The sequence below is a fragment of the Ursus americanus genome, chromosome 18 (assembly GCF_024610735.1).
Source record: "Ursus americanus isolate L20-20 chromosome 18, mUrsAme1.1.p, whole genome shotgun sequence".
Classification (NCBI taxonomy): Eukaryota; Metazoa; Chordata; class Mammalia; order Carnivora; family Ursidae; genus Ursus; species Ursus americanus.
This window is the reverse complement of record NC_142144.1, coordinates 10,445,855-10,470,498: the sequence shown is the minus strand read 5'-3', so window position 1 is coordinate 10,470,498 and position 24,644 is coordinate 10,445,855. Positions and strand designations below refer to the sequence as shown.

The 24,644-nt window shown below is 47.5% G+C and overlaps 2 protein-coding genes across 8 annotated transcripts in view; both read right to left on the bottom strand.

The window, feature by feature from the left end:
- Positions 1 to 3,637, bottom strand: part of NR5A1 (nuclear receptor subfamily 5 group A member 1) — a 28,241-nt gene extending 24,604 nt beyond the window's left edge. Inside the window, exons 1-2 of one of the 3 annotated variants that reach the window (XM_087869383.1) lie at positions 2,984 to 3,637; positions 1,421 to 1,557 (exon numbers count right to left, since the gene is read on the bottom strand). The gene's annotated coding sequence lies outside the window, so the exon portion shown is untranslated. The remainder of the gene's footprint in view (positions 1 to 1,420; positions 1,558 to 2,983) is intronic. The other 2 variants (XM_087869380.1, XM_087869381.1) reach the window with 2 other exon arrangements.
- A 5,135-nt stretch (positions 3,638 to 8,772) lies between these two features.
- Positions 8,773 to 24,644, bottom strand: part of NR6A1 (nuclear receptor subfamily 6 group A member 1) — a 219,634-nt gene continuing 203,762 nt past the window's right edge. For 3 of the 5 annotated variants that reach the window (XM_045790965.2, XM_045790964.2, XM_087869379.1), the window contains 2 exons: positions 17,619 to 17,740; positions 8,773 to 15,954 (listed from right to left, as the gene is read on the bottom strand). In XM_045790965.2, the coding sequence (XP_045646921.1) occupies positions 15,647 to 15,954; positions 17,619 to 17,740 (430 nt within the window). In that variant the 3' untranslated portion in view covers positions 8,773 to 15,646. The remainder of the gene's footprint in view (positions 15,955 to 17,618; positions 17,741 to 24,644) is intronic. The other 2 variants (XM_045790968.2, XM_045790967.2) reach the window with 1 other exon arrangement.

The window sequence follows — 24,644 nt, the reverse complement described above, 5'->3', positions numbered from 1 at the left end:
GAAAAAAAAAATACCCCTATCTATCTGGGGGCCGCGGTGGGGGTGGAGGCCAAGGCACTCTGGAGGCCTTGGCCAGCTGGCTGTTCCAGGCCGCTGTGGGAGCCCAGAGGCAGGGACCCCATGTAGGCGGTTAGGCAGCCCCGCTTGTTAGTGACTGGGTGGGAGTGGGGCCTGATTTATGGGCGGCTCCCCCACCAGGCCTGCAGCCTGGCCTCTCTCCCCTTGGATGGCTACCTCCCTGGGGCCTGGCCCGGCGGGGTCCGGCCTGGCCCAGACATGGGAGTGGAGTCAGGTTGGCCTGAAGCGGAGGCAGGGGCATAGATGACTTGACCAGGTGGCTCTGCTGCTTTGGCTTGATCTTTTCACTCTTCCAGAAGGTGAAGAGAGGAAGAAGGGACTGGAAGGCAAGCAGGTGAGCTGACTGAACACCTCCCATGTGCATTCCACACTGGCTGCTCTGAATGTCACCACCTGGTGGGGGCTGCTGATACTTCCATTGATTACCTGGGAAAGTTGAGGGGCCGAGACTGCCTCCAGGGCCAGGTGGTTGCCTCTAGTGGTTACAGGTTGGGCCAAGTGGATAGTAAGGCCAGGATAGGGCAGGGCAGAGGGCAGGGGTTTTGTCTGAAGGCCAGGCCTTCCCACACAGCCAGGGATGTCCCTGTCCAACCTCCAGGCCCAGACGGGGCCTGAACTGTCCTAGTCCCATAGGGCCCAAATTGTTCTGTTCTGCACCCCTGTGCTGAATGACACCCTCTTTCGTGCATTCCTTCATTCATCTCACATTTACTGAGTGCACACTAGATGCCAGGCACTTGTCCGGGCACTGGGGAAAAGGGAAGAAGTTTCTGTCCTTGGACCATTTACCTCATAGGCATTGGTCCTGGGGGTTGGGAAGGGACATGGGTCCATGGGGCAATCACTGTTGAGAACCCTCACCACACCCCTTCATTTGAGGAAACAGGCCCATCACACACCACCTCACTTACCTGGCTTGGGAGAAGAGGGACTTTCTGGATAACTGAAATCAACTATATTTAAAACCTAGTGTGTCTTCCTCATTGTGCCACTTACACATTTAAACAATATATTTCCTTATTTTAGAGAAAGTTTAGAGAGAGAGAGAGAGAGTGTGCAGGGGGAGGGGCCGAGGGAGAGGGAGAGAAGCAGACTCCCCGCCGAGCACGGAGCCCTTTGCCAGGCTCCATCGCACGACCCTGAGATCATCACGACCTGAGCCGGAACCAAGAGTTGGTCGCTCAACTGACTGAGCCACCCAGGGTCCCCCAACACATTTCTTTTATTGCGAAAATACGACAAGAGGAAAATCTTATTGACATTCGTAACTAACTGATTCTACTGATTAAACATACAGTAGTCCCCCCTTATCCGTGGTTTTGCTTTCCACTGTTTCAGTTACCTGTGGTCAGCCGGGGTCAGGGAGTAGACGATCCTCTCTGTGACTTGCTGTTAGAAGGTCAGCACATAGCAGCCTCCCGCGACATCACAGTACCCCCACCGTTCGCCCCGCCACTCATCATGGAGGCATTTCATCATCTCACAAGAAAAAGGGTGAGTACAGTACAAGATATTTTGGGAGAAAGCACAGGCACATATCTTTTATTACCGATATATTATAACTGTTCTGTTTTATTATTAGTTATGGTTACTGTGCCTAATTTATAAATTAGACTTTATCATAGGGATGTACATAAAGGAAAAAGCATAGTGCACGGTTCAGTGCTATCCATGGTTTCAGGCATCCGCTGGGGTTCTTGGGATACATCCTCTGTCAATAAGGGGGCTACTATATTCTCATTCTAATTTCTACCTATGACATAACATGTAACTTATTTCTCAACATGCATGACCTCATAATTAAGTCTTTTTCACCCACTGAAGTTCTTATAAGATATATTTCTCTTGCATATAACTGAGCCTAACTAACCTCCCCATTTTAATGCAATGATTTTGTTTCTGGATTAATACCATTCATCCTCTGAATTTAAGAAAGAAATACCCCAGCAAGCACCTTTACATCACCGACACGTCACATACATGGACCAACAAACAAGCATAGTCCTTTGTGCGTCTTTGGATGGGAGACTGTGAAATGGGGTCTGCTTTCACCGCCTTCTTAAACAGGGCAAACAGGGTCTTTCAACCCCGTGATGCCATGGAAAGAACTCGATTGGCCTTGTCAGTCTCCCAGTGAGGCTCCGAGCCCCGAGAAGGAGAAATGTGAGGGATTAGTGATGGAGACTCTGGCTTAAATCCCAGTTCCGCCATTTCCCAGCTGTGTGACCTGGGACCAGTCACTTCTCTCTCTGGGCCTCCCATCCTCTCCGTGAAACGGGGACAGAATGAGACAATGCACGCACCACGCTCCGTGGCTCCCTGGTGTGTCACGTGTGCTCACTAAATGTTAGCAAAACACAACCAACAAGCCGCAGGACTGGCGGGTCTGCCGTCGGGGGCCCTTGCTGTGTGGAGTCTGAGACTGAACCATCATCCCGAACACTGCTTGCCCTTCTGTGATAGAGTGACTCACCCCAGCCTGGGGAACCCTCAAGGAAAGACTCAGGGCTGATTTATCTCTGGGTCCACAGCAGCCAGCACAGAGCGAGCGTCAGGGAGCAGTTGTTGAATGACTACTTGCCTCTGCACTGAAGGCCCCACAGGCTGCCTGTGGAGGTGGAGTTCTGCCGCCTGTCCCTCCTGTCCTGTTGTCTTCTCTGTGGGCGGTCAGCGGACACTTTGCACCACGCAGGCTGGGTACTGCTCACCTCTGATCTCCCTGGATATGTTTATGGGCTTCCCCTTAATCTGCACTGCCCCTCCTCGGCCCTCGGCCTTCCTGGGTGAGGCCGGCAGGGAATGGTGAGGCCCCAGCACAGAAGTGCCTAAGCGCCAGGTCTGCTACTGTTTCACACCTGTGGTCAGCCTCCACCACCCTGGGAGGAAGGTAGGATTTTCCCCTCACCTTCCATGAGCTGTTTGAGAGATGAAGAAACTCGGGTTCAGGGAGACGAAGATCTTCCCGAAGTCACAAAGCAAGGGTGTGATGGAACTAGGATTTGAATCCAGGGACTGGGCTTGCAGAGTCAGCGTCCTCTCTCCTCTGCCAGAGCCCCTGGGTGGCCCATTTGTCTTTTCCTTCAAGCTCCAGCCCAGGTGGTCTCAGGCCATGAGACCCACATAGAGGGGAAGGAGAAGGGGTGACCCAGGCTCCCCCCTCCCACCCTCCCCAAGCAAACAAAGCCCGGGGTCTCTCTTCTAAGTGGGGACTTTCCCAAAGTGCCAGGCCTATTTCCTGGACGTGGAACAAGGAACAAACAAACTAGAGACCTAGAAACTGAAATGGAGAAGAGAAAGTGAGAGAATCAGGCTGGGGTTGGGGCACAGTGTAGAAAGACAAAGAAAGAACCCACGGAGAAATGAGGCAGAAAATGAGAGAAGAGAGACCCACTGACAGCATAACAGACCCAGAAATGGTCAGAAAAAGAGAGAGAGGGAAAGAGAGAGGAAGGGGGGGGGGGAGAGAGAGAGTGAGACAGAGGAAGGAGAGAGAGGGAGAGGCAGAAAGAATGAGAGCAATTTAGAAAGAGAGAAAGTAGAAATGGGGGAGAGGGAGACTGAGGCAGAGAAGGAGAAAAGAGAGAGGGCCAGGGCCAGGAGCTGGAGATAGAGGGGATGTGGACGCCGAGACCCCTTGCAGGGCAGTGGAGGGGGCGGGGCTGCTGGCAGCAGCAGAGGCTGTTTCCGCTGCACCCCTTATCAGCCTGCTGCCAGATGTTCAGATCCGATGCCAATGTCAGAGAAGTCCATAGTGCCAGGTCAAGGCCGTGGCCAGCGGGAGCCTCAGCTGCAGTGTGGGGAGGGGAGCTGGGGGACGGCAGGAGACCTGCTTGCTCTTCTCCCTGGGCCTCTTGGTTCTCTGGACTGGACCACCTGGTGCCTCTGGGGGCTACTTCTCCAGTCTGAGAGTGGGGACTTGTGGGGGCAGAATGGGGCTCCTGGCAGCATGTGGACACATGTATGTGTGCAAGTCCCCATGTGCGTGAAAGCACATGGACACAGGCACGCAGACCCGCACGGGTGCACATGAGTGCACAAAGCTATACGGGGACCGCTCCCAGGCCTGTGCACAGCTGCCCCACCACTGCCCTCCTCTGCTGGAGCCCCTGCTCTGCCTGGTCGCCCCTCACCTGAGCCAGGACTGCAGCTGGAGCTGGAGCAAGGTTCTGTGGCTGGCAGGGTTCCCAGGGCCCACCCTGCTCTTCTACAAATGGGACACTAAAGGAATCTGCGTGCCCTTAAGGGCTGGACTGAGGGACCTGGGACCTTCTAGAATTTGAGGCCTGGTGAAGATCCTCAGGAGGAGATGCAGGAGCTGGACGTCTGGCGGGGCTAGGGCTTCAGCCTTGGGCCTGGGCCTCTCCGCCATGCTCCTGGAGCGTGCAGCCGCAGCTGGGGCCCCCTTCCTGGGATAGTTTATCTCCCAGTGCACACGCTTGGCCCTCAAGGGGTGACCCAGCCTTGCTCCCCACATTCCTCTTCAGCCACGCAGCCGGTGGGCCCCCCACAGCCCTGAGACATGGCCTGTGCTTGGGGGGTGGTCAGGAGCAACAACTCAGAGCCATCTCGCTGACCTCTTGGCCCCAGCCCTTTGCAGCTGTCTCTTTGTTTTTCTCTGTTTTTGTCTCTGAGCATCTCTCTAATGTTGTCTCTGCCATGATTAATCTGTGTCTATCACTGTTTTTTGCCTCAGTCTTTCTCTGGGAATGTCCCAGTTTGTTTCTCTCTGTTTTGGTCTCTTAGTCTGTCTCTCTCTAGGGTCCTTGAGTGGGGCCAAGTCTCAGGATCCCTCTGCTCTGCTCTCTTCCTTATAGTGGCCAACTTCAGTGGAAATGTAGATGAGAAACGAGGCTTTGGGCAAGTGGGCAAAGCGCCTGGACAAGCGGAGGCCCTAGACATGTAACTGGTGAACTGGGGCAGCCAAGCAGCCCTGGCACTATGGACTCCCTGCCACCCGCCTGCTGAGAGTCAGCCCAGATAATGGACATTGATCAGGGTATGCAGCTGGTGGGCTCCCCTATGTAGAGAAGACTGGGGGGAGGGTGGTGTAGGAGGAGGAAGCTGGGGCTGGAGGTCTCCTGGCCTGAGGGCCTCCTTCCTGTTTGTTGGGAAGTGACTGCCTCAGAAAGCTGCTCAGGGGAGAGGAGGGAGGCCATGGTGACTTCCGGGAAGCTGGCCAAGGGCCCGAGGCCACCCTCCCTGTGCCCACATGGGGCCTGCTGGCCCTGGCTTAAAATAGTGCAGTTCCTCTGCTGCTGCGGGGCCCAGCCCAGGCCTCAAAGGGCTGCTGGCTGCTGCTTGTGCGACAGCCAGGGCCTAGGGTGGAGGGGATTCACCCAACTGTCCAACCCTCCCCACTTTGCAGCGGCTGTGCCTCGACAAAGTGGGTGGGGAGTTGCAGAGAAAGCAAGGGTTCCTGAGTCAGAAACCCTGGATTCAAGTGTCAGCTCCAACAATGACCAGCTGTGAGACTTCGGGCTGGTCCATTTTGTCTCCTTGAGCCTCGGTTTCCACCTATGTAAAATAGGGTAAGTGCCGGGCTTTTAACCTAAACAAGACCCCATTATGTAAACTCCTCAGAACCTTGCCAGGCACACAGCAGACACAAAAATGGGAGTTCCTTTTGCCTCTCTTGCCGGCTGTGCCCCAAACTCCTCACTCTGAGGAAGGGCCTCCTTGGTGCTTTCCTCAGTTCCTACACTTCTCCTAGGACTAGGTATTGAACAGGGACGGTCTGTGGAGAGGGAGATTGCAGGGAGGGCAAGGATGGGGCTGTGGTCTCCATGGTGAGACTTGTTGCCAAGGGAACAAGACTCCAAGAGCCCTGGGTCTGACAGTTGGGCACTTTTGCCATAGGATCTCAGACAGACTGATTACCACCATGGACCTAAAATCCTGGTGGGCAGCCAAAGCCAGAGAGGTAGCTTCTGGGTCTGCTGGGTTTCCGTTATTGGAGTGTTAGGGGCTGCGGCTCCTCTCATACAGCTTTCTCTTGTGGATTGACTGAATTAAGCCCCTACTTTGAACCAGCCACAGTGAGTCCTCCTTAACTCCTAAGACAAAGGCACGTCATCTCCATTTATCTGACCAGGAAAGTGAGAGGTATCTATCTGGGTCAAGGCCACACACAACTGGCAAGGGGAAGAGCGAGAGTTAGACCTCGGGTGGTGAGACCCCGCTGACGTGCCTCTGTCACACAAGCTGCCTGAGAAAATGGTCCCTGAGAGAGGGACCATGTAGCCACAGCCAACCTGATCCCAACACCCTCCATGAGCCATTTCTGGGGGTTTCTGGCTTCAGACTCTGACATACACCAGAGCTCTGTTTCCTCTTCAGTTACACAGAGATGATCTTATTTACCTCAGAGAGTTGTTTAAGGATAAAGACCTCAGCACAGACCCTGCTTAACAGGAGGCACTCACTACTGCTTGTTTATGTTCATTCCTGAGGTTACGTTTGAGTTGTGTAACCTTGGGCAAATTACTTACCCTTTTTGGGCCTCGGTTCTCTTATCTGTAAAATGGGAATCTTTATAGCATCAGCTTCATAGGGCAGCTTTGAGGAATCAGCAATGTAATGCATATAAAACGCTTAGTACCGAGCTTTGCCTTGCTCCATATACGTTCATTATTCTTCCAGATTATTGCCTGGCGTTCAAGGAAATCAAAAGCTCAGCATTAGTTCAGTAGCAATTTACAAATTTAGAGCAGTGTTCTAAATTTTGTTCCACAGAACACTGTCCCAACGGAATTTTAACGGGAATTAAAAAATGTTCCATGCCTAAACACTTTTTTGGTAGGCCCTGGGCTAGACAGGTTAGTTTTCTTCAGGCAAGGCTTCTCAGAGCCTTTAACGTGCCAACAAAGGTGAGGGAGGCAGTTAGAGGAAGGTAGAGCGAGTGCAGTAGTTCCCAGATTTTTGGCAATGGAACTCCTACTTCTTTTTCCATGAAGCCACCTTGTTGGGTTGTCTATGCGGAGAAACCACAGATTTGGTGTCGATAGCATTCTACATATTTTTGGGACAGCACTGCTTTTCAGATCAATTTGGTTGGGTCTATTCACTCACCTCTTACAGAAATTAATCCTTTATTAGTTTAATAGTTTTGTTTTGCTAATAGCAAGAAGTTCAACCAAAGGCCATTACTGAGTTTTGTTACAAACTCCTGACATTCATATTCAGCGCTACTGAATTGCTCAGGCAGAGCGGGGAGGAAGCCCGTTGTAACTTTGGTATCAGATAGACCTGGATTCAAAAGCGAATTCTGCCACTTTCTCATGTGTCATCTCAGGCAAACAGCTTAATTTCTTTGGGCCTCAATTTGCTTATGTGTAAAATGGGGCTGAGACCTGAACCTTGTAAAACTGTTACGAGGATTACAGGAGACAATGCATGTAAAGCACCAATCTTAGTGCCTGGCACTCACTAGGCGCTCAGCAAATGTGTTTCTTCTCCTCCTCACACCTCTGTGTCTTATCTGTTCCCTCTTGTGGGCCAAGGAAGAGTCTATTAATTAGTTCTGCAGTGTTTCCTTTGTTCTAAAGCCATCTCTTTCAAATCTCAAGGGCTCTCTGGTCCCTTGTGCTGGAGGAGGCTGAGGTGTGGGAAGGCAGCTGGGCTTCCCCTCATTTCACACATGGGGATTTAATAGACTTTGATCAGACTCTCCTCAGCCTTCATCTTTCCTGTCTTCATATAACCCTCAACCCAAACTCTGCCACTTCTCTGGTATGAATAGCAGGTTTACAGGACGGTTGGGCTTTGAAGTTGGGTAGATCTGGGTTCAAGTCCTAACTCTGACACTTCCTGTGTGACTTTGGGCACATCTCTTGATCTCGCAGACCCTCCATTTTCTCAGCTCTAGAAAACCTCATCTATTTCCTGGGAAGACCGGTATTAATCGGCTGGACCATAGTGACAGAACAGGCAGGCCACCACCAGCACACTGCTGTCCCGGAGATGTAGCTCTCTTTCCTGAGACTTAGCAGATGGCTTTCCTTCCTACACTCCGGAACGTGGCATTCAAGGTCCCCAAGTGCTTCTCCAACCTCAAGTCTTGCTATCCCTTCCATCTGCCAGTATTCCTGCCATGGCAGTCCCTTGTTATACCTGAATATTCCATGTTTCGGATTCATAGCCTTCAAATGTCTTGATCCCTCTCACCTCTACCTGGTCTAGCCTCCTCTGTCTAATGCCTTTCTTCAAGATTCGCCTTCAACGCTCATCTGTGAAGCACTTCCTGAGTAGAATGAGCCACTCCCTCCTCTAGATCCTTGCCACCTCATATATGTCCTTAATTACAACTCAGTTCCACTGTACCGCAAAGGTCTGTATTTGCCTCCCCCATCAGACTAAGTTCCTCTAGTTGTGCCACTTTCTGACTGGGTGACCCTGAATGAGTACCTTCACCTCACTTCAATAAAAGAGGTAATAATCCTTGAAGTTCAAGGAGGTTCAGGTTTGTGAAAAGTCCCAACACAGTGCCTGGCACACAGAGCAGACACCTTATTCGGTACTGGTTCATTGATTCGAGCAGCTCTGAGAGACAGCCCTCTGCCAGACCCTCTCAGCAAGAGGAACTGAGTGGGTGTTAGCTACAAGCAGGACCAACAGGTCTGGAGACACCAGCCAGCTTCTTAGGACACCCCACTGTCCCTCCCTAGAACCCCAGACAAGTTTCACGGACACATGCCATGTGCAGAAGGATTCACATTTATTGGTTCAAATACAGTACCTAACATTTGCTAAACATGCATTTCACACTAATTGGTCACATTTCCACAGGTAGTCAATTCACAGAAAAGGGCCCATCCCTTGCCAGCTGGCAGGGTGGGAGGTAGCAGAGGGCCTGGGTAGCCTGCAGAGCCCACCAACTATCATTTGGTCATGCAGGGTTGATGGCGCCAGGCTGGCGGGCAGCCCTTGGCCGGCCCTTTGGGGACAAGGGCTCAGAGACATCCCATTTACACGATTCCTACACAGGACTGTGGGTAGAAGTGGGCCTAGGGTAGGTAGCCCAAGGATATGTTCACTGATGCATGTGCTAGCACAGCCCCTAAAGGTGGGGTTGTGAGAGGTGGTGCCCCTGTGCCTTGGGTCACAGGAAAGAAATGGTGGCCTCCTCAAGGGGGTGGCTAGTCCATGGCTGGGCAGGTGGCTGGGACTCCCCAGACATCACAACGCAGCCACAAGCCCCTATCGCAAGCCTGGGATGGCAACACGGACAAAAACGCCAACACCCCAGGGCAGGCAGAGTTTCTTTCCCGACAGAAACATGTAAACAGAGCAGGAGCTACAGTATTCTTTTCCCACAGGATTCCTCAGAGAGGAATCGATCAGGATGTCACTCAAGAGGTAGTTTTACTTTTTTTTCTTTTTCATGGAAATTTGAGTCAACAACATTATTACCTATTATAAGACATTTCAGAGAAAGAAAAATAAAATGGTCACCAAAGGGCAAAAATGATCCTTTGGCTGGCAGGGCTGGCTCCAGGATTTGGAAGACCAGGCTCCACCAGTAACACAACTTTTCTCTTGGGCTTGGAGCAAGCTCTGGCCTAACTCACGCCTTCCCTTTGAGCCTGCCATTGATTCCTGAGCAGGCTGTGCTCCCCTTAGGGCTGCGGGCCCAGAAGAGGGAGGCCAGACGGGCACTGGACTGGGCAGAGGGACCAGGCATTTTACAAGCTGGTAGAGGCAGGGCCACTGTAGCTCATGTTGCAGGATAGCCAGAAGTCTTCACGTTTCAAGGTAGCCCAGGTCTAGCCAAGGAGGAGGCCCCAGCGTGTTCCTTGACTCCGCATGTTCTCTGGGGCTCCTGCCTCTGAGGAAACAGTCCAGGTCCGGTATCAAGCCCAAAAAAGAAGCTGCTGCTTGTGGCAGCCAAGAGAGGGGTTTCTGGGGACCCTGTAATTAAATACACATCCCTGAGCTGTGGCCCTAGAAACCCTTGCCTCGAGGCTAATCAGTTTCCAGCACCTGGTGGAATGATTGCCGTTTCTCATCCTGAGACACAGATAAAACATCATTTCACAGACACTGGACATAGATGCTTCGAGCTCAGGAAAGAGGGAGGAATGATCAACTGCAAAGGCAGAGGGAAGTGTAGGGGATTCTCATGGATCAAACTGGGGAAAGTGAGAGCAGTGGTGTTTTTGTTTCGTTTTTTTGTTTTGTTTTGTTTTGTTTTGCTTTTTGTTTAAAAAAATCAATAAAGAAAAATTTAAAGCTTAATAAAAGATCTGATCTGAAAGACTGGATTTCTTAAAATAATTGTAAAATTTTAAAAAGCAACAAGGAAAAAGACATAGACCAGGGATCCAGAGCTAAAGACTTGGAATCATTGCTCAACTTCCTGTCCTGCCGGGAGGCTAGGGTCCCCTTACTTTGGCCAACTTGGGCATGGCTTAGATGTTGCCCATGCTGGGTTTGTCCATCTGTCTCCATAGGTCCCATTCCCCAGAAATCAAGAACAAACAAAGGTAGGAAATGGGGAGCAGAGCAAGGCAGCTCAGAGAGCCCAGGGTTTTAAGGACCTGGTGACATACTGGCCATGGCAGGTACTCACATCCCTGAAAAGGGGTGGCAGGTGAGAGGCAGGTCAGTGTGGAGCGGGTAACTGTCAGCAATGCTGTGCAGACCCTTAGATTCCCTCTATCCATCCTCTGATTCTGGGGAACAAGACAAGGACGTTCCTGCATGCTGCCTTCTATCCCTGGAGGTTCGCCCACCTCAATTATGGGTTAAGCATGGGGCTGGGTGTCCTCTGAGCCAGGTGGAGTGCTTTGAGACAGGTTCTGGGGAGTTCCTTCAGATTAAGGGCAAGACCACTGAACCTTGTGAAAGACTCCAAAATTCTACAGAGGACCCAGAGAGCATAAGTTGTAGGTGAAGTTCCAAGATTCCAAACTTCTGTCTTGGGTCAAGAAAACAAAGGGAAAGAAAAGGGAAAGCCTGTGTGTTTCAATGCAGTGCAAGGAGGGAGGATTCTCCTTTACCACACAGCTTTCTATTTTTATGGTGGAAAAACTCTCACTCAAAGTGAGTGCAATTGGTAGTAGGGGATGAGAGAGAGGACAGAAGAGAGGGGAATTAGAGACAACATGCACAACTTTTTTCTTCTTCCACTAGCAAAAAGGCTACCTGTTAACCAAACATTATGGGAAGAAAGGCAAAAAACAAACACCACCAAACCTCCCCCTCCAACCTTTCTCTGTGTCCTTCAAACCAAATTCACAAATACATCTAGTGGCTGACCTAATGTCTCCACGCTGCTAGCTACACTCCTACCTTCTCCTCATAATACCTGAGTTTGCAATGCAACACATTCACTTTACCCTGTTTAAAAAAAGCCCACGTCATAAAAGGACTGGGTGTAGAAGACATTAAAGGCTGTCCACAGGTCAGGCTCCAGCTTGGAATACACGGCCACTTGGCTCAGAGATTCTGCAGGGCTCTTGGCAATGAATGGGCTCTTTGTTCTGTGGAATCTGCTGCAAACATTTGTAAAAATGGATTTGTACAATGGCAACTTGCAGAACCTTTTCCCCACTCCACAAATTAACAACTTGCTCTGTTTAATGCTGCATTATTGGAGAGACATGTTCTCTTGTCACAGAGCGATTTCCTTTGATAGCCAACACAACCGGTAAAATGCTTAATTTAAGAGAAAAGTAATTTCAAAAAATAATAATTTGACAGATGGAGATCTAAGCAAAGGAAAATACTGCACACAGAAGCAGTCTTGGAGAAGGGGACTCTGATACATGCCTCCTCCCCTATCTTGAGGAAAGCAGCTCGGAGTCTGACCTGTAGCCAAAGAATGTGATCTAGTTGGTTAAATAAAATATTCAGGGAAACAAAAATATTGTGAACTTAGAAATAAACAGATACACACACAAAAATCTTTCCATCAACATGTGAAAAACATTCTGGTTGGAGCTTTTCCTGAGGAACGTGTCTCTTTTTTTCTTTCTCAGAGCAGTTGGGGAAATGGCATTAAGGAGTAATGCTCTGAGTTTTAGATCCATCAAGGGACAAAGTCATCACTCTGCTGGTACCCGTAACATTTCACTGGAAAGAAAAAATTGTAATCCGATACAGACTACCTGGTATGCACATGATGTGGTGGCCCACTAGGTAAGTTTGCTAGGCCGGGTTAGGAAGAGAGCAAACGGCCTTTGACTAAACAGGCAAAACAAAATGCTGCAGGCCCCTCAAGCCCACCCAGGGAGGCACCCAGCTGAAGTGGTCTGTCTGCTGCACTGGCTGTGGGACGTACCTGGGTACAGGCAGGGACAATCGCTGTAGTAAGGCAGAGAAAGGAAAAGCACCTGAAAGAGCTCTAAGACAGACATGGTATGGCCACTGGCCAAAGCCAAGAGGGTAAGGAACATTTCCCAGGACTAGGTAGAGTAGGTAGTGAAAAACTAGGAGGTCCAGGCCGTATCTGCAGAGGGGGGCAGCCAGGCCCTTAGGAACATGAGGTAGTTTCAAGCCCCCCCTCCCCTTCCAGGTGCTTTGGACTCCAGCCCTCCAGGCCTTGGTCAGCTAGGCTACTGATAATCTAACAGGCAGGTGAGCCACTCTAGTACTTGGACTTTCTGTTCTAAGGAAACCTGGTCTCATTTTGGAGAGATTAGGAGAACTTGGGAGGTGAATGAAGGGGTAAAACTTCTGTTCAGCTGATGAGTGAATGGTCCTTCCCACTGTAGGAAAGACTGCAGGTTTTGGATTCAGTCCTGAGGGTGAGACAGGATGGGGTGAAGGGAAGAACAGGGAAAGGAAGATTGTTTATTCTTTTAGCAGTCTGGCCTTTGTCCCACTACCCTTTGAAAAAAGCAAGGTGAAAGGAGAATAAATCAGCAGTGGGCACCAGGATTCAGAGCATGACATTTTGTTCAGTTGTTTTTTTCAAAGGGCCAATAGGAAGTCAAATTTATAAGAGAGAGGCAAGGAGACTGAGGAAGGTAGACCTTGGTAGATCCAGGTAAAGACACTAGGTAGCTGTGAGCCCCAAGGGAGCTGGTAGACAAGTCCTAAGAATTAACTTACTGCCAGGACCATGTGTAGATAAAAAGTTGACAGTGGCAGAAACTAATAGTGGTGGTTTAGACGGCGGGGGTGGGGGGAGCCCACAGCATGGTGTGAGAACAGAAACACTTCTCCCTGAAGAGTTGTTTGGAGGGAGGACATCTAACTTAGATTTGGTCACTGTACCCTCCTCCCTCAACTACCATGCTTTCCAAAGAAAAGAGATGGCTAAATCCTCATCTCCTGCCCTATTTCCGATGTCTCACCCACTTTGCTTAATAAACCTCCCAACACCACTTTGCCCCTTTGTGGTATGCTCTTTCACTTTACCTGGCAATTCTGTGGCTAGAAAAAGGCAGTTTGCTCTCTGACAGACTAATGTAGGAGTCTGCTGAGAACATGTGGAAAAAGGATGGATGGTCACACCCCTCCCTTTCCACTGAGGTAGTCGTCTTTGTCAACATTATGGAAATATTCATCTCAGCCCCATCCCACCCTCTCCCTCAAAATACAAAAGAACTATCTCTAAACAACGACAACACTGTAACATTAAACATCTTCACATTCTGTAAACTGCAAGGAAATGCATCGGCTGCATTCACACAAAAGCATGTGCATCATGTTGAAGGCCATACATTCAACTCTGTCGTGAAATAAATATATAGAAAAATGAGGTTAAAAAAACAGACAAACAAACAAAAACTCTTCTTGCTATGGAGGCAACTGGAAACACTGCTCCACAGCCTCCATCTTGGTCTCTCTGGCTCTTTCTTCTGGAGCCTGTCCTCCCCACCCAAGGCGTTGTCGGCTGGCCTGAGGAGGGGTGCTGGGAACAGGTCATTCCTTGCCCACACTCGTCTTGCAGGAATGCAGGACCACCTTAAAGAGGAGGGGCAGCTGCTCCAGGGGTACATTCACCATCTTTCCTGGTAACAAGGCGGGAAAAGAAGAGTTAGTAGTGGCTGCAGTGGAAGAGCGTGTCTGCCTCCTCTTGGGCTGGTGAAGGGAGAATATTGCCTTTTTGAGGGACTGGAGCAAGGAAAGTGCCAGTAGTGTCACAAAGACAGGAGTATCAGACAAACTGTGCTAACATCCTGATACCCACACCCATTCTGGTACCCTCAAGAGTCTAGTAATGGTGCAAGCTATAATCATTGCTACCATCTACTTACTCTGTGCTAGGTGTTTAAATGCATGATCTAATTCTCACAATATTTCCCTGTGATAAATATTATTTGTTATTCCCATTTTATAGATGAGAAATCTTAAACTGAAAGGTATTCCTAGATGTTCTCTTAGAGCTAAAATACCCTGAGAAACATCCTACTTTTTTTCCTGGTAGATTCCCTAACTAGCATTCTATAAAGCACTGTTCTTTAGAATAGTAAAATGGGTTAATAAAAGTACTGGGGAAAAAAGGAGCGGGTGGTCACAGGGACAAATAAATTTGAGAAATTCGGGGTTAAGAAAGGTATACAGGTTTCTCTATTGGAAGACTTCCAGAACATTCAGTGTGCTACTATACTTTGTAAATATCTGAGGCTGTCGTTCTCCCTGCCAGTACCTCAGAGTCACCTGGGGAGTTTTAAAAAAATACTGATGCCCAGGTCCCACTCCATACCAATTAAATCAGAATCTCTGCAGGTGCAATCCAAGCACAGAAATTTTTTTAAAAGCTTCCCAGGTGATTCAAAATGTTGCCAGAGTTGAGAATCCAGTTCTGTGGGGGGAGAGTGGGGTATTAACTACTCACTTCCCTTTATTTCAGACAGCATCTGATTAATATCTTATTCAGTAAAACATAGATTTGGAAATGCTGAGCCATAAACTAGCAAAGCACCCCTAAAATACCAATATTTTAGGTCTAGTTCAGATCTTCTGGACTATCTAGGTCCAAAAAGTAGAAGAAAAAAAAATTCCTTTGTCAGACTGAAAATTTTTTCCTTCAAAATTGGGTGGCTGACTTTGACAGGAACAGTTTTATCTTAGAGGTCACATTTCTGAGTTTTCCCTCAGTATGTGCTGGATTACTATACACAAGAATCTTTACTAGAAGAACTAAAACAACAATAACAACAAAACCCAGGATTTTATACTGAAATGGGCCTATTTAAATGTCAAGAAGCTCAGAAGGGGGTCAAGACTATAAAACAATAACAACAAAAACTCCTTTGCAAAGGTAGGATTCTTGAGAATTATTTTAAAGATACTGCTTTAAATGAATAATCTCCAAAAATCTGTAAGAAATTCTATGAAATGAAGTTAATTTTTAAAATTGACATATAATTAATTCATGTAGCACAAAATACACCCTTTTAAAGTATTCATTTTAAAGTATATAGTCAGGAAATGAAGTTCATTTGAGAAACTCTCAGTCTGTTTCCCCATCCACAGAAGGACCACAATATCACCAACAATCAGCCTTGCAGAGTTTGTTCTGAGATTAAGTAACATAAGGTCACAAAGCACCTTGCACATGATAGGCACTCAGGAAATGTTAGACTCTCTTCCCTACAAAGAAAATACAAACTTCTCATTATAATATAACTTTCCTGAGGGCAATGGTAGTAGCTCTTTTATGCAGTTGGTGATGAGCCTGTAATGAGCATCTTGAAAACACCGCTTGTCTCATTTCTCTCACAAGCCAAGAGAAGCAAGGAAGGTTTGGAAGCCCAGCACCAAGAATGTTACCTGCAATATAGCGGATCTCAGGTAAGCACATCATGAGGTCAGGAAAGCGGTTCGGCTGATGTGTGTATTTATATTCAGTGAAATCCTGGCAAATGTACCAATATCGCTTGTTCAACTGTTCCAGCTGTGAGGCACTGGTCAGACCCCTGATATCTGTGAAAAAACCACACAGGAAAAGGAGGGGCTTTCTACTGTGGAAGAAACACCAGCTCCTTGAATATGTGCATCTTTCAATTAAAAGTTATTCAACATTGTCACAACAGGAGATCTTTTCTCTTTCTATCATGGAGGAACAAAACTCTGGATAAGGGAAGAGAAATCAGATAAAGAAGGAAAAAAATTATAAAGGACAGTCACTAGACTGAGACACTTGAGCACTAGGCTGTATCTCAACTTCCTACATAGCTCCCAGCACAGAGCTTGACACAAAACAGTCACCAGTGGATGCTGAACAACTGACTGAATAATCTACCTTTCACAATGTATCCTTTACAATGTCTTTAAACTGACCCTTTGCTGGAGCCAATTAGAAAGCTTGCTAATACCCGCACGTACTCACACATGGTCTCCTATGTGCTTCTGCTCATACTATTTATTCTCCCTGGGCTGTCACTCCAGCTTTTTTCTATATAGATTTCTCTCTCATTTATTTATATATAAATGTATGTGTGTGTGTATATATATATATATATAATGTATATCTATGTGTGTGTGTGTGTGTGTGTATGCACATACCAACGCCTTTTTATACATGGAATATAAATATAACTTATCTATATAATTTATATATAAAATAGGATATATTCTCTATATAAATCTTACCCAGCCTTTGAGGACCAGCTCAGATTTCTCCTCCAAGTAGCTGCTCCTGATCTCCCCTGATCTGAGTCTCAAGTAATGTGTCAAGTGCCATTAGAGTGTCAACTTCTTGAAGCCAGGGACCTGGGATCTATTTTATTTAATGTCTTTAATGTTCAACACAGTGCCTGGTCTAGGGAAGGCACACGGAACAGCAGATAAATGAATGGAGAAGATAAATGAATGAATAGTGGAGAAGCAGCAGGAGGAGTAAGCAAAGAGGAGGGGATCAGAAGTCTCTGGACTAGGAAACTGAATACAGTAACAGAGCAATTTCAATGTCACAGGAAGCAAAACAGCCCAGTTCCACTGTGAGAACAGAGCACTCATACACTACCTTGGAAAAAAGAGAATATAAATTCTCCTTCATGTTCCAGGTACTAGCACCACTTTGCAGGTAATACCCCGCATAAATCCCATCCAGCACTCTTCTAATTAAAAGCCATGCTTGATACATGTTGTGTGAGTTTTTGTACACCCCCCACTCTGCCCTGAAAAGGCTGTCAGAACCACTGCCAGCCTGTCATAGACGTCTTATCTCCAATAGTTTCATCAGTCACCCTGCTCTTCTTCAGCCACTGGTAAACTTGGTACATATTTTAAATGACGCATGTACTGTCCTTGGTGTCTGTGTTTAAATGCATTAAAACTGACTAAACAAAGCGAATCCTCTTCCTTCCTCTATGAGTTATAGAGACTGTGGCATTTAGGTTTGAAGAAAAAAATCCAAAGCATGCCCTGCCTTATAGAGGGGCAGGGTGAGGAGAGCATAGGCCTTCTAGGATTGGTACCCACATAGTGTGACAGATTCTGTGTGACAGTCCTGAGGGCAAAGGGGTGGGAGGTGGTGTGTGAAACACGAGGGAAAATGATCTCCAGCAAAAACAAAACAAAACAAAACAAAACAAAAAAACAAAAAACTAACCCCACAAAACCTTTTCTCACCTCCAGCTACTTACCTTGATTTAAGAAGTTAATTGCTTTCATGCAAGCATACTCCTCATTGCTGACCTTTAACTGATGGAACTTGTGATATAGGTAGATGAGCCGCTCGATCACCTCCATCCCTTCATCACTAAATCTGGAGAACAGACAGAGGTGTGAGTGGGTTTTGAGACCAATGGAGGTAAAGGAAGGGAAGACAGAGGTCTCCTACAGCTTCTTAAGGCATTGAAGACAGAAAAGAGCCTGAGCCTGGGGGAAATGGAACCCAAAACCATTCTGAAAGACAGGTAGATGCATGGTTTGTCTAGAGGCAAGGCAGCTCATACAAGCTACTGTTCCTAAGGTCAGGTGGGGCCAATTAAATCTAAGTTCAAATCCAGTTCCAACATACGAAAGTTCTAAGACCTTGGGAAAATCACTTGACCCCTCTACGCTTTGAGGTTCTCTTTTGTAAAATAATAATGCTTGTCTGCTTGGGGTAACAAGGGCCAAAGGCTGTCTGAAATGTAAATGTGGAAAAATATGACATTATTAAGATACTGCTACGGTTGAGATGCAGCCCCCAGTATCAATGGCAGCTGCCATGGTGACTCTATCTGAGCCTCTGCCATAGTGAAGAAAAAGCTGATGATTGTATTTTTTAGGTTCACGGTTCCCAGCAGGGCTGAGGTTATGCACAATGAAAAATGTTACTGGCATCCCTGACTTTAGCTAGGGAGGAAGGGAAACATTAACTGAGCCTCCATGCTGTGCCAGTCTCTGTGCTAGGCACTTTACGTGCACTTTCTCATTTAATTTTCTCAGCTCTATGGGCTATGTGAGATTATCATTACCACTGTATAGATGAGAAACTGAAGTTCAAAGAGCAGAGGGGACTGGTCCATCCACAAGCACACAGCTAGTTGGTGGCAGAGCTAAAACTTGGAACCTGGGCTAACTTCCCAAGCCCTTGGTTTTTCCAATATCTAAGGACAGCATCATACTGTAGCAGAGAAGCCTCAATGTGGACCATGCTCCTTTCTTTGGATTAGAAGTAAGCTCCTTGGGGAAAGATCAAGTTTTAGAAAAAGGAGCCCCAGGTTAGGAGACTAATACTCTGGGTCATAGTGGGCAATACCTCATACCAGAGGTGGAGATACCACCAAACCAAGCAGGCAAAAAGGCTTAATGGGGAAGCAAGAGTGTGTAATAGCTGGGGTCAGGCTCAGCCTCTGCCCTTCTAGGAGTGGACTAAGGAGAGTTCCAGATAGGCCTTAGATGCGGCTAGGAGAGAAGATGCTCAGCCCTGGGACTACCTCCCGGTGTCATGTTCAGATCTGAGTACTGCAGCCCTATGCCAGGCAAGAAGTCCATATCTGGGCAGGGTGCCGAACACCTAGGGATGTACTACCGCTGTCTGGGCTCTACTGCCTTCTGCGTTGACTCTGAAGGCTTTGCAAAGGCTTGGCCTCCTGGGCAAGCAGCACATTTTCTCTTCCTGGGGGGAAAGCCTGGCTCTGTTGGGGCCATTGGCATCTGCACTTCTCAAGCACCAGGGGGAGCTACAGGAGCAGTTACCCGCAATCTAGAGCCTGACCTCTTTGCCTCAAAGCCCCATCACAACCTGGGGCTTCTTCCCTCCATTCGCTGACTTGAACAATGAGGGCTGACTCCATTTCTCTCTGTGCCTGGCCCAATGGCTTTTACAACTTTATTAATACTTTCCCAAACTGGCTGATAGACAAATTTATACTGAATAACTACTATATAAACTTATCTACCTTTCTACCCTTTGTTGAGTGTTTGTTACTTGCCAATTACTTTGTTAAATATTCTACACACATTATTTCACTGGATACTCCCAATAAATCTACACAATTGGTATTATAGCCCTCTTTGTTCACATGTGGAAACAAAGCTCAGAGAGGTTATTTACTGTGCCCCTACTGCATTCTATTTTACTTTTTTTAAACTTTTATTTATTTGACAGAGAGAGAGACAGCCAGCGAGAGAGGGAACACAAGCAGGGGGAGTGAGAGAGGAAGAAGCAGGCTCCCAGCAGAGGAGCCTGATGCAGGGCTCGATCCCAGAACGCCGGGATCACGCCCTGAGCTGAAGGCAGACGCTTAACAACTGAGCCACCCAGGTGCCCCTCTATTTTACCTTCCTGACAACCTGTCAGATAAGTAATATCACACCTGCACGTTAGGGATGAGGAAGCAAAAGAAGAGCATCTTGCCTACCCCGAAGCTGCACAGCAAATAAGTGGTGGTGGGGTGGGGCCAAAGTTTAAACCCAAGTTTTCTAATTCCAAGCCTCTTGCTTTCTCAGCACTAAACTGTCCACTCCCTGTCTTGCTCTTAACTGGTAACTGGGAAAGGCGACCTCATGCCACCACGGGAGACCTCAGGAACTCTGTGTTCCCACAGCGACTCAGCCCAGGGCCCACCTCAATCAGGTGTAGGGTTTGCTGCAGTGCCTGCATGATACTGAGACATGCAGGAGGCAGTTGGCCTGGGAATGAAGAGCATGCCTCATCACAGGACTCTGATGACTACTTCTGTTCTTGAGAGGAAAAAGGTCTTGACTGTGAATTCCCTCTAGTATCTGCCTGGAGGGGTGGTGTGGGGAGGAAATGTGGTAGGGCATCAAAAAGGAGGACGCAGGGAGAGCGGCAATGCCAGCATCTGTCTGTGGCCGAGCAGTGTAGCAAACAAAGATAACGTTCTCTCCCTTAATCAGCACCCGCTTGCCCCAAGTGCTCCCTCTGGCACTGCAGAACCTGCAGGTGTGTGGTTATCAGCCAGACCCCCCAGCCAGCAGTGGTGAACTTACTGCTGGCTGAGTCTTGATGTGAGGGACACAAAGGAGCTCCCAAGTGCCTGGCGTGAGAATATGTCCCAAATCTGCCCTTTCTCTTGGGGACAGCACGTACCTTCTTTTCCACATTTCCTAGGACAGGCAAACATCATAGACCCCTGGCAGTGGTGGGGGCCTGGCAGCCAGCCCAGTAGCCCCCACTCAGTCCCCACAGCCCGACTGCAAAGCTTTCCTCCACACCCCGCATCCCACCCCTTGATAAACAAATTGTTCTCTGTTCCATGGGCCTGCTTTCTCCTGCAGCCGTTCCTCCTCCACATCTGCCCACTCCACAGTTCTAACGCCCCTGTATTCCCTGTCTGCAAATTATCAGCATTTAAAGCCAGAAAGTTGGACAAACACACCCATTCTTCTTCGAGGTTCCCATTACACAAGCATGCTGGGACAAAGAAAACATTCCTGCCAGGATCCCCCAAACCACTGGACCATTCAGTCAGCAATTGAAGCTGACACTATGTAAGTTATGTCCCATTAAGGGGGCCGAGAGGCCCAGTTGTCTCTTTTTCATTCAGCTAAGTGCACCTACCCCCAGGAGCAGTCATCAGCTTTAAAGGAATTGTCATCTCAACACCCATGTAAACACGCCAAGATTGAAAGTAAGACTGCAACTCTAGGCCACATTCCAGAAAGCTGAACTTTTTTAGAAGGCTAAATAATTTAGTAGAGTGTAATAGTAAGGCTTCTGGGCTTTGGAGCACAAGAGATCTAGGTGATAATCTCAACTTCATCTCTTTCTAGGTTTGTAGCCTTGAGTTTTTTCACCTCTCTGAATCTCATGCTCCTCATCGTGGAGCAAGGACATTAATGCAGTTGCTTGGGGCGGTGGTGAGGACTAAACAAATAATGTTTGTAAAGCACTTAAGACAGAATTTGGCACAATAAACAGCCCATAATTGTTAGCTATTATCATTATTAATGGTATCATCATCATCGCTCCTGTTATCACAACAAAAAGAAAAGATTGTTTCTTGAAACTTACAGCTAGGGTGTGAGCAGGGAAGCTGGGAGGCAACTTTCCAGAGATCTGGCAGAAATGGAGCAGTGCTCACGAGATAGAAGTGCCCATTAAAGCCCATCTAGTGCAAGGCATCTTCTCTTGAGAGTGAAGGAGTCTTGATTAGGGCCAGGAGCAGTCACTGGCTGGTGCTACAATCTGCTTTAAATCAAATTCGCCCAGCTCACTGTCTGATAACAGCCTGATTAAGGAAAATGGGTACCATAAATTTGATTCAATATTTGAGACGAGAAAAGGAGGTGGTCATGCATCATCAGGGAAAAGCCTTTTCATGACAGCAGGAACTCACTTGCACTCAAGAGTCGTGAAAAAGTAAAGGCATTTTGGGGGAGTAGGAGTAATGCAGGAGCAGGCAAGGTAAAAAAGAGCTATGGCCAATTACAGACTCCACACCCTGGGTTTCTAGCAGAGTAAGGAATGCTTTACTCTAATGTGCCTGAATCCAGAGGTTCTCATACTTCCTTTTCCTCTGACCCCCTGGGCTCGCCGGCTCATGCATCTCAGGCTCAACAGACTCCAAACCAAACTCAGAGTGGCTCATCTCTTCGCCTGTTCTTCTCAGGCTGCATTATCTTGGCTAAGAGAACTGGCACTCACCTGCCTGGCAGCATCCCCAACTTCTGCCTCACTGAAGTCCCACTGACTACACCTCCTTGTTATCTCTTAACTCTGTACAGCCCTCTCTATTCCCATAGTCACTGCTGCCTTGTCCAGGCCTTGTTTTCTTTTACCCGGATTATGAAAAACCTCTTACCCAGCCACCATCCTCTGGTGTTGTCCATGCCAATCCACCTGAAGCTTTACAGCCACAGGGATCTTTCTAAAATGATACCTGACCATGTAATTGCTCCACATAAAAACATCTTATGATTTAAGAGTATTTACATAATATAATCAAAATTCTTTTGATAGGCATTTAATGAATCTTTTTTTTTTTTTAAGATTTATTTACTTTAGAGAGAGAGTGCACGTGTGTGTGTGAGCAGGGGGCAGGGGGAGAGCGAGACAAGCAGACTCCCCGCTGAGTGGGGAGCCCAACGCAGGGCTCAATCCCAGGACCCTGAGACCATGACCTGAGCTGAAATCAAGAGTCAGACGCTTAACCGACTGAGCCACCCAGGAGCCCCTACACCGGCATTTGAACACCTTCATGATCTGCCCTTTTTTTTTTTTTTAAACCTTTTTCTCCAGCCATTTCTTCCCTCATTTCTTCTCTCAGATACATTCTCTCTATACCCTAATCCACAGGATTGCTTTTGGTTCCCTGCACAAACCAATCACCCAGGAACTCTAACTTCTAGGACTCTGTTTTATCTCCTGCCTTCCTCCTATTCTCTATAATCTACCTAGGAAAACCCACTTCAAGACGCAGCTTAAATGTCTACATTACCTGATTATGCAAGTAGAGGTCCTTACTCCCTCGGCTGTGCTGGCACAGTCCCTCATATGCCCCTCGATCTCCACCAGTATCCTCCTGGATTACAGATTGTTACCTGTTTCTATCTGTTTCCCAATCCCCTAAGCCACAAATAGGGGCTCTCACCTCAGAGTCAGAAACCATGTCTGCATCATCTTGGTCCCAACACCCCTCCCTCTGACACACAGAACAGTGTCCTAGGTACATGGGTGTGTAATCAGAACTAACATGTTGAAGTTTAACTTGTATTTTTCCATGGAAAGATAACATATGCTTCTTACATGGAGTAGTAAGTCCTGACAACAAATCTATTTCTTTCCTCAGAACTAACACATGTTCTAGAATCAGCATTGTTCAACAGAACTTTCTGAGGTGATGGAGATGTTCTGGATCTGCACTGTCCAATACAGTACCCACTAAGCACATGTGGCTAGTGAGCACGTGGAATGTGGTTAGTGCAAATGAGGACTGATTTTTAATTTTATTTAATTTTAATTAACTTAAATTTAAAAAGTCACCCGAGGCTAGCAGTTAGTATACTGGACAGTACAGCTCTACATTCTCCTCGGTAAGGAGCCTTCCTAGAAATAAACATTTCCTCACTAATTTACTGGCCTCTGCCTTGCTCTTGGGGCTCAAGGGACTGTATACAGTGGGATGGGGTGCTTTATGAAGCTCAAAGCCACAAAGAGCCTTGCATGGCCAATGATCCCTGCCTACCTGCAGAGGGCCTGGGAAAACCCATCATTTTATAGGGACTAGAGCCCATAGGTAGACTTTGTAGACAGCTCCAGGCTGCACTGGTGGATTCCAGGCGAACAGGGGCCAGACTCACTGGGCCAGCTCTGCAAACCCTGACAATATTAAAGCCTACTGACTGCAATTCAAACACTCAGTTGGCCCAGAATCAAGGAGCAAGAGATATGAATTTGATGGAAACAATGAATTAAAGGCTCAAATCAGGAGGTTAGGTCATCTGTAAAATCAGATAGTCTGTTTATAGGACAAAGTGTCAGCTGGGTTCAAAACTCTGTCATTTATAGATTACCCTGAAGCCAGTAAGCATCACTGAAAAGGAAATATCAGAAAAATGGGAGAGTGTCAGCATCCAGACTCCTCCCTCCCCCAGCTGTGCAAAGGGCCCCTGAGAGTCTTGGAGCTTTACTCTCAGCCTAACACTTAGCCTGTCTTTATTCCATGGCAATTGGGTGACAGAGGAGAGGCACTTTGGTCTTGTGTAGAGAAGTGTGCGGGCTAGTACCCCATCCCTCCAGTTTTCATTGATGGGGGTACCTCTTCCTCTTTCTTGGTGTTCTGGAATCCCAAAACTTCGATTTTTTAAAACTGTTCAATAAAGGTGAATTACTGAAATGTCTATTTAAATGTGATTTAAGCTTTATTTTTCACGTGATAAATTAATAAGCCAGAAAAGTTGTATCAACAGATCCATTTGTCCTGATTTTGGGGTGTCACCACGTGCTGTAGGTCTTCAAAGTGAGTGAGTAAAAGATCTGTGCTAGACCAGGAGATTAGGATCCTGACCAAGTAGGATGAGAAGTTATGCCAGAAAACATTGAAGAGAGCCGCTTGGTCTCTTAGTCCCATGCTGTTACCATCTCACTGCATCTCAGATGCAGTCAAAGAGCCTAAGCTTTGACATTAGGCAGGCATAGGTTCAAATCCAGGCTCTGGGTTCAAACCCAAAACATTAAAGGGCAGGTCTCTTTGAACTTCAGTTTTCTTATCCAT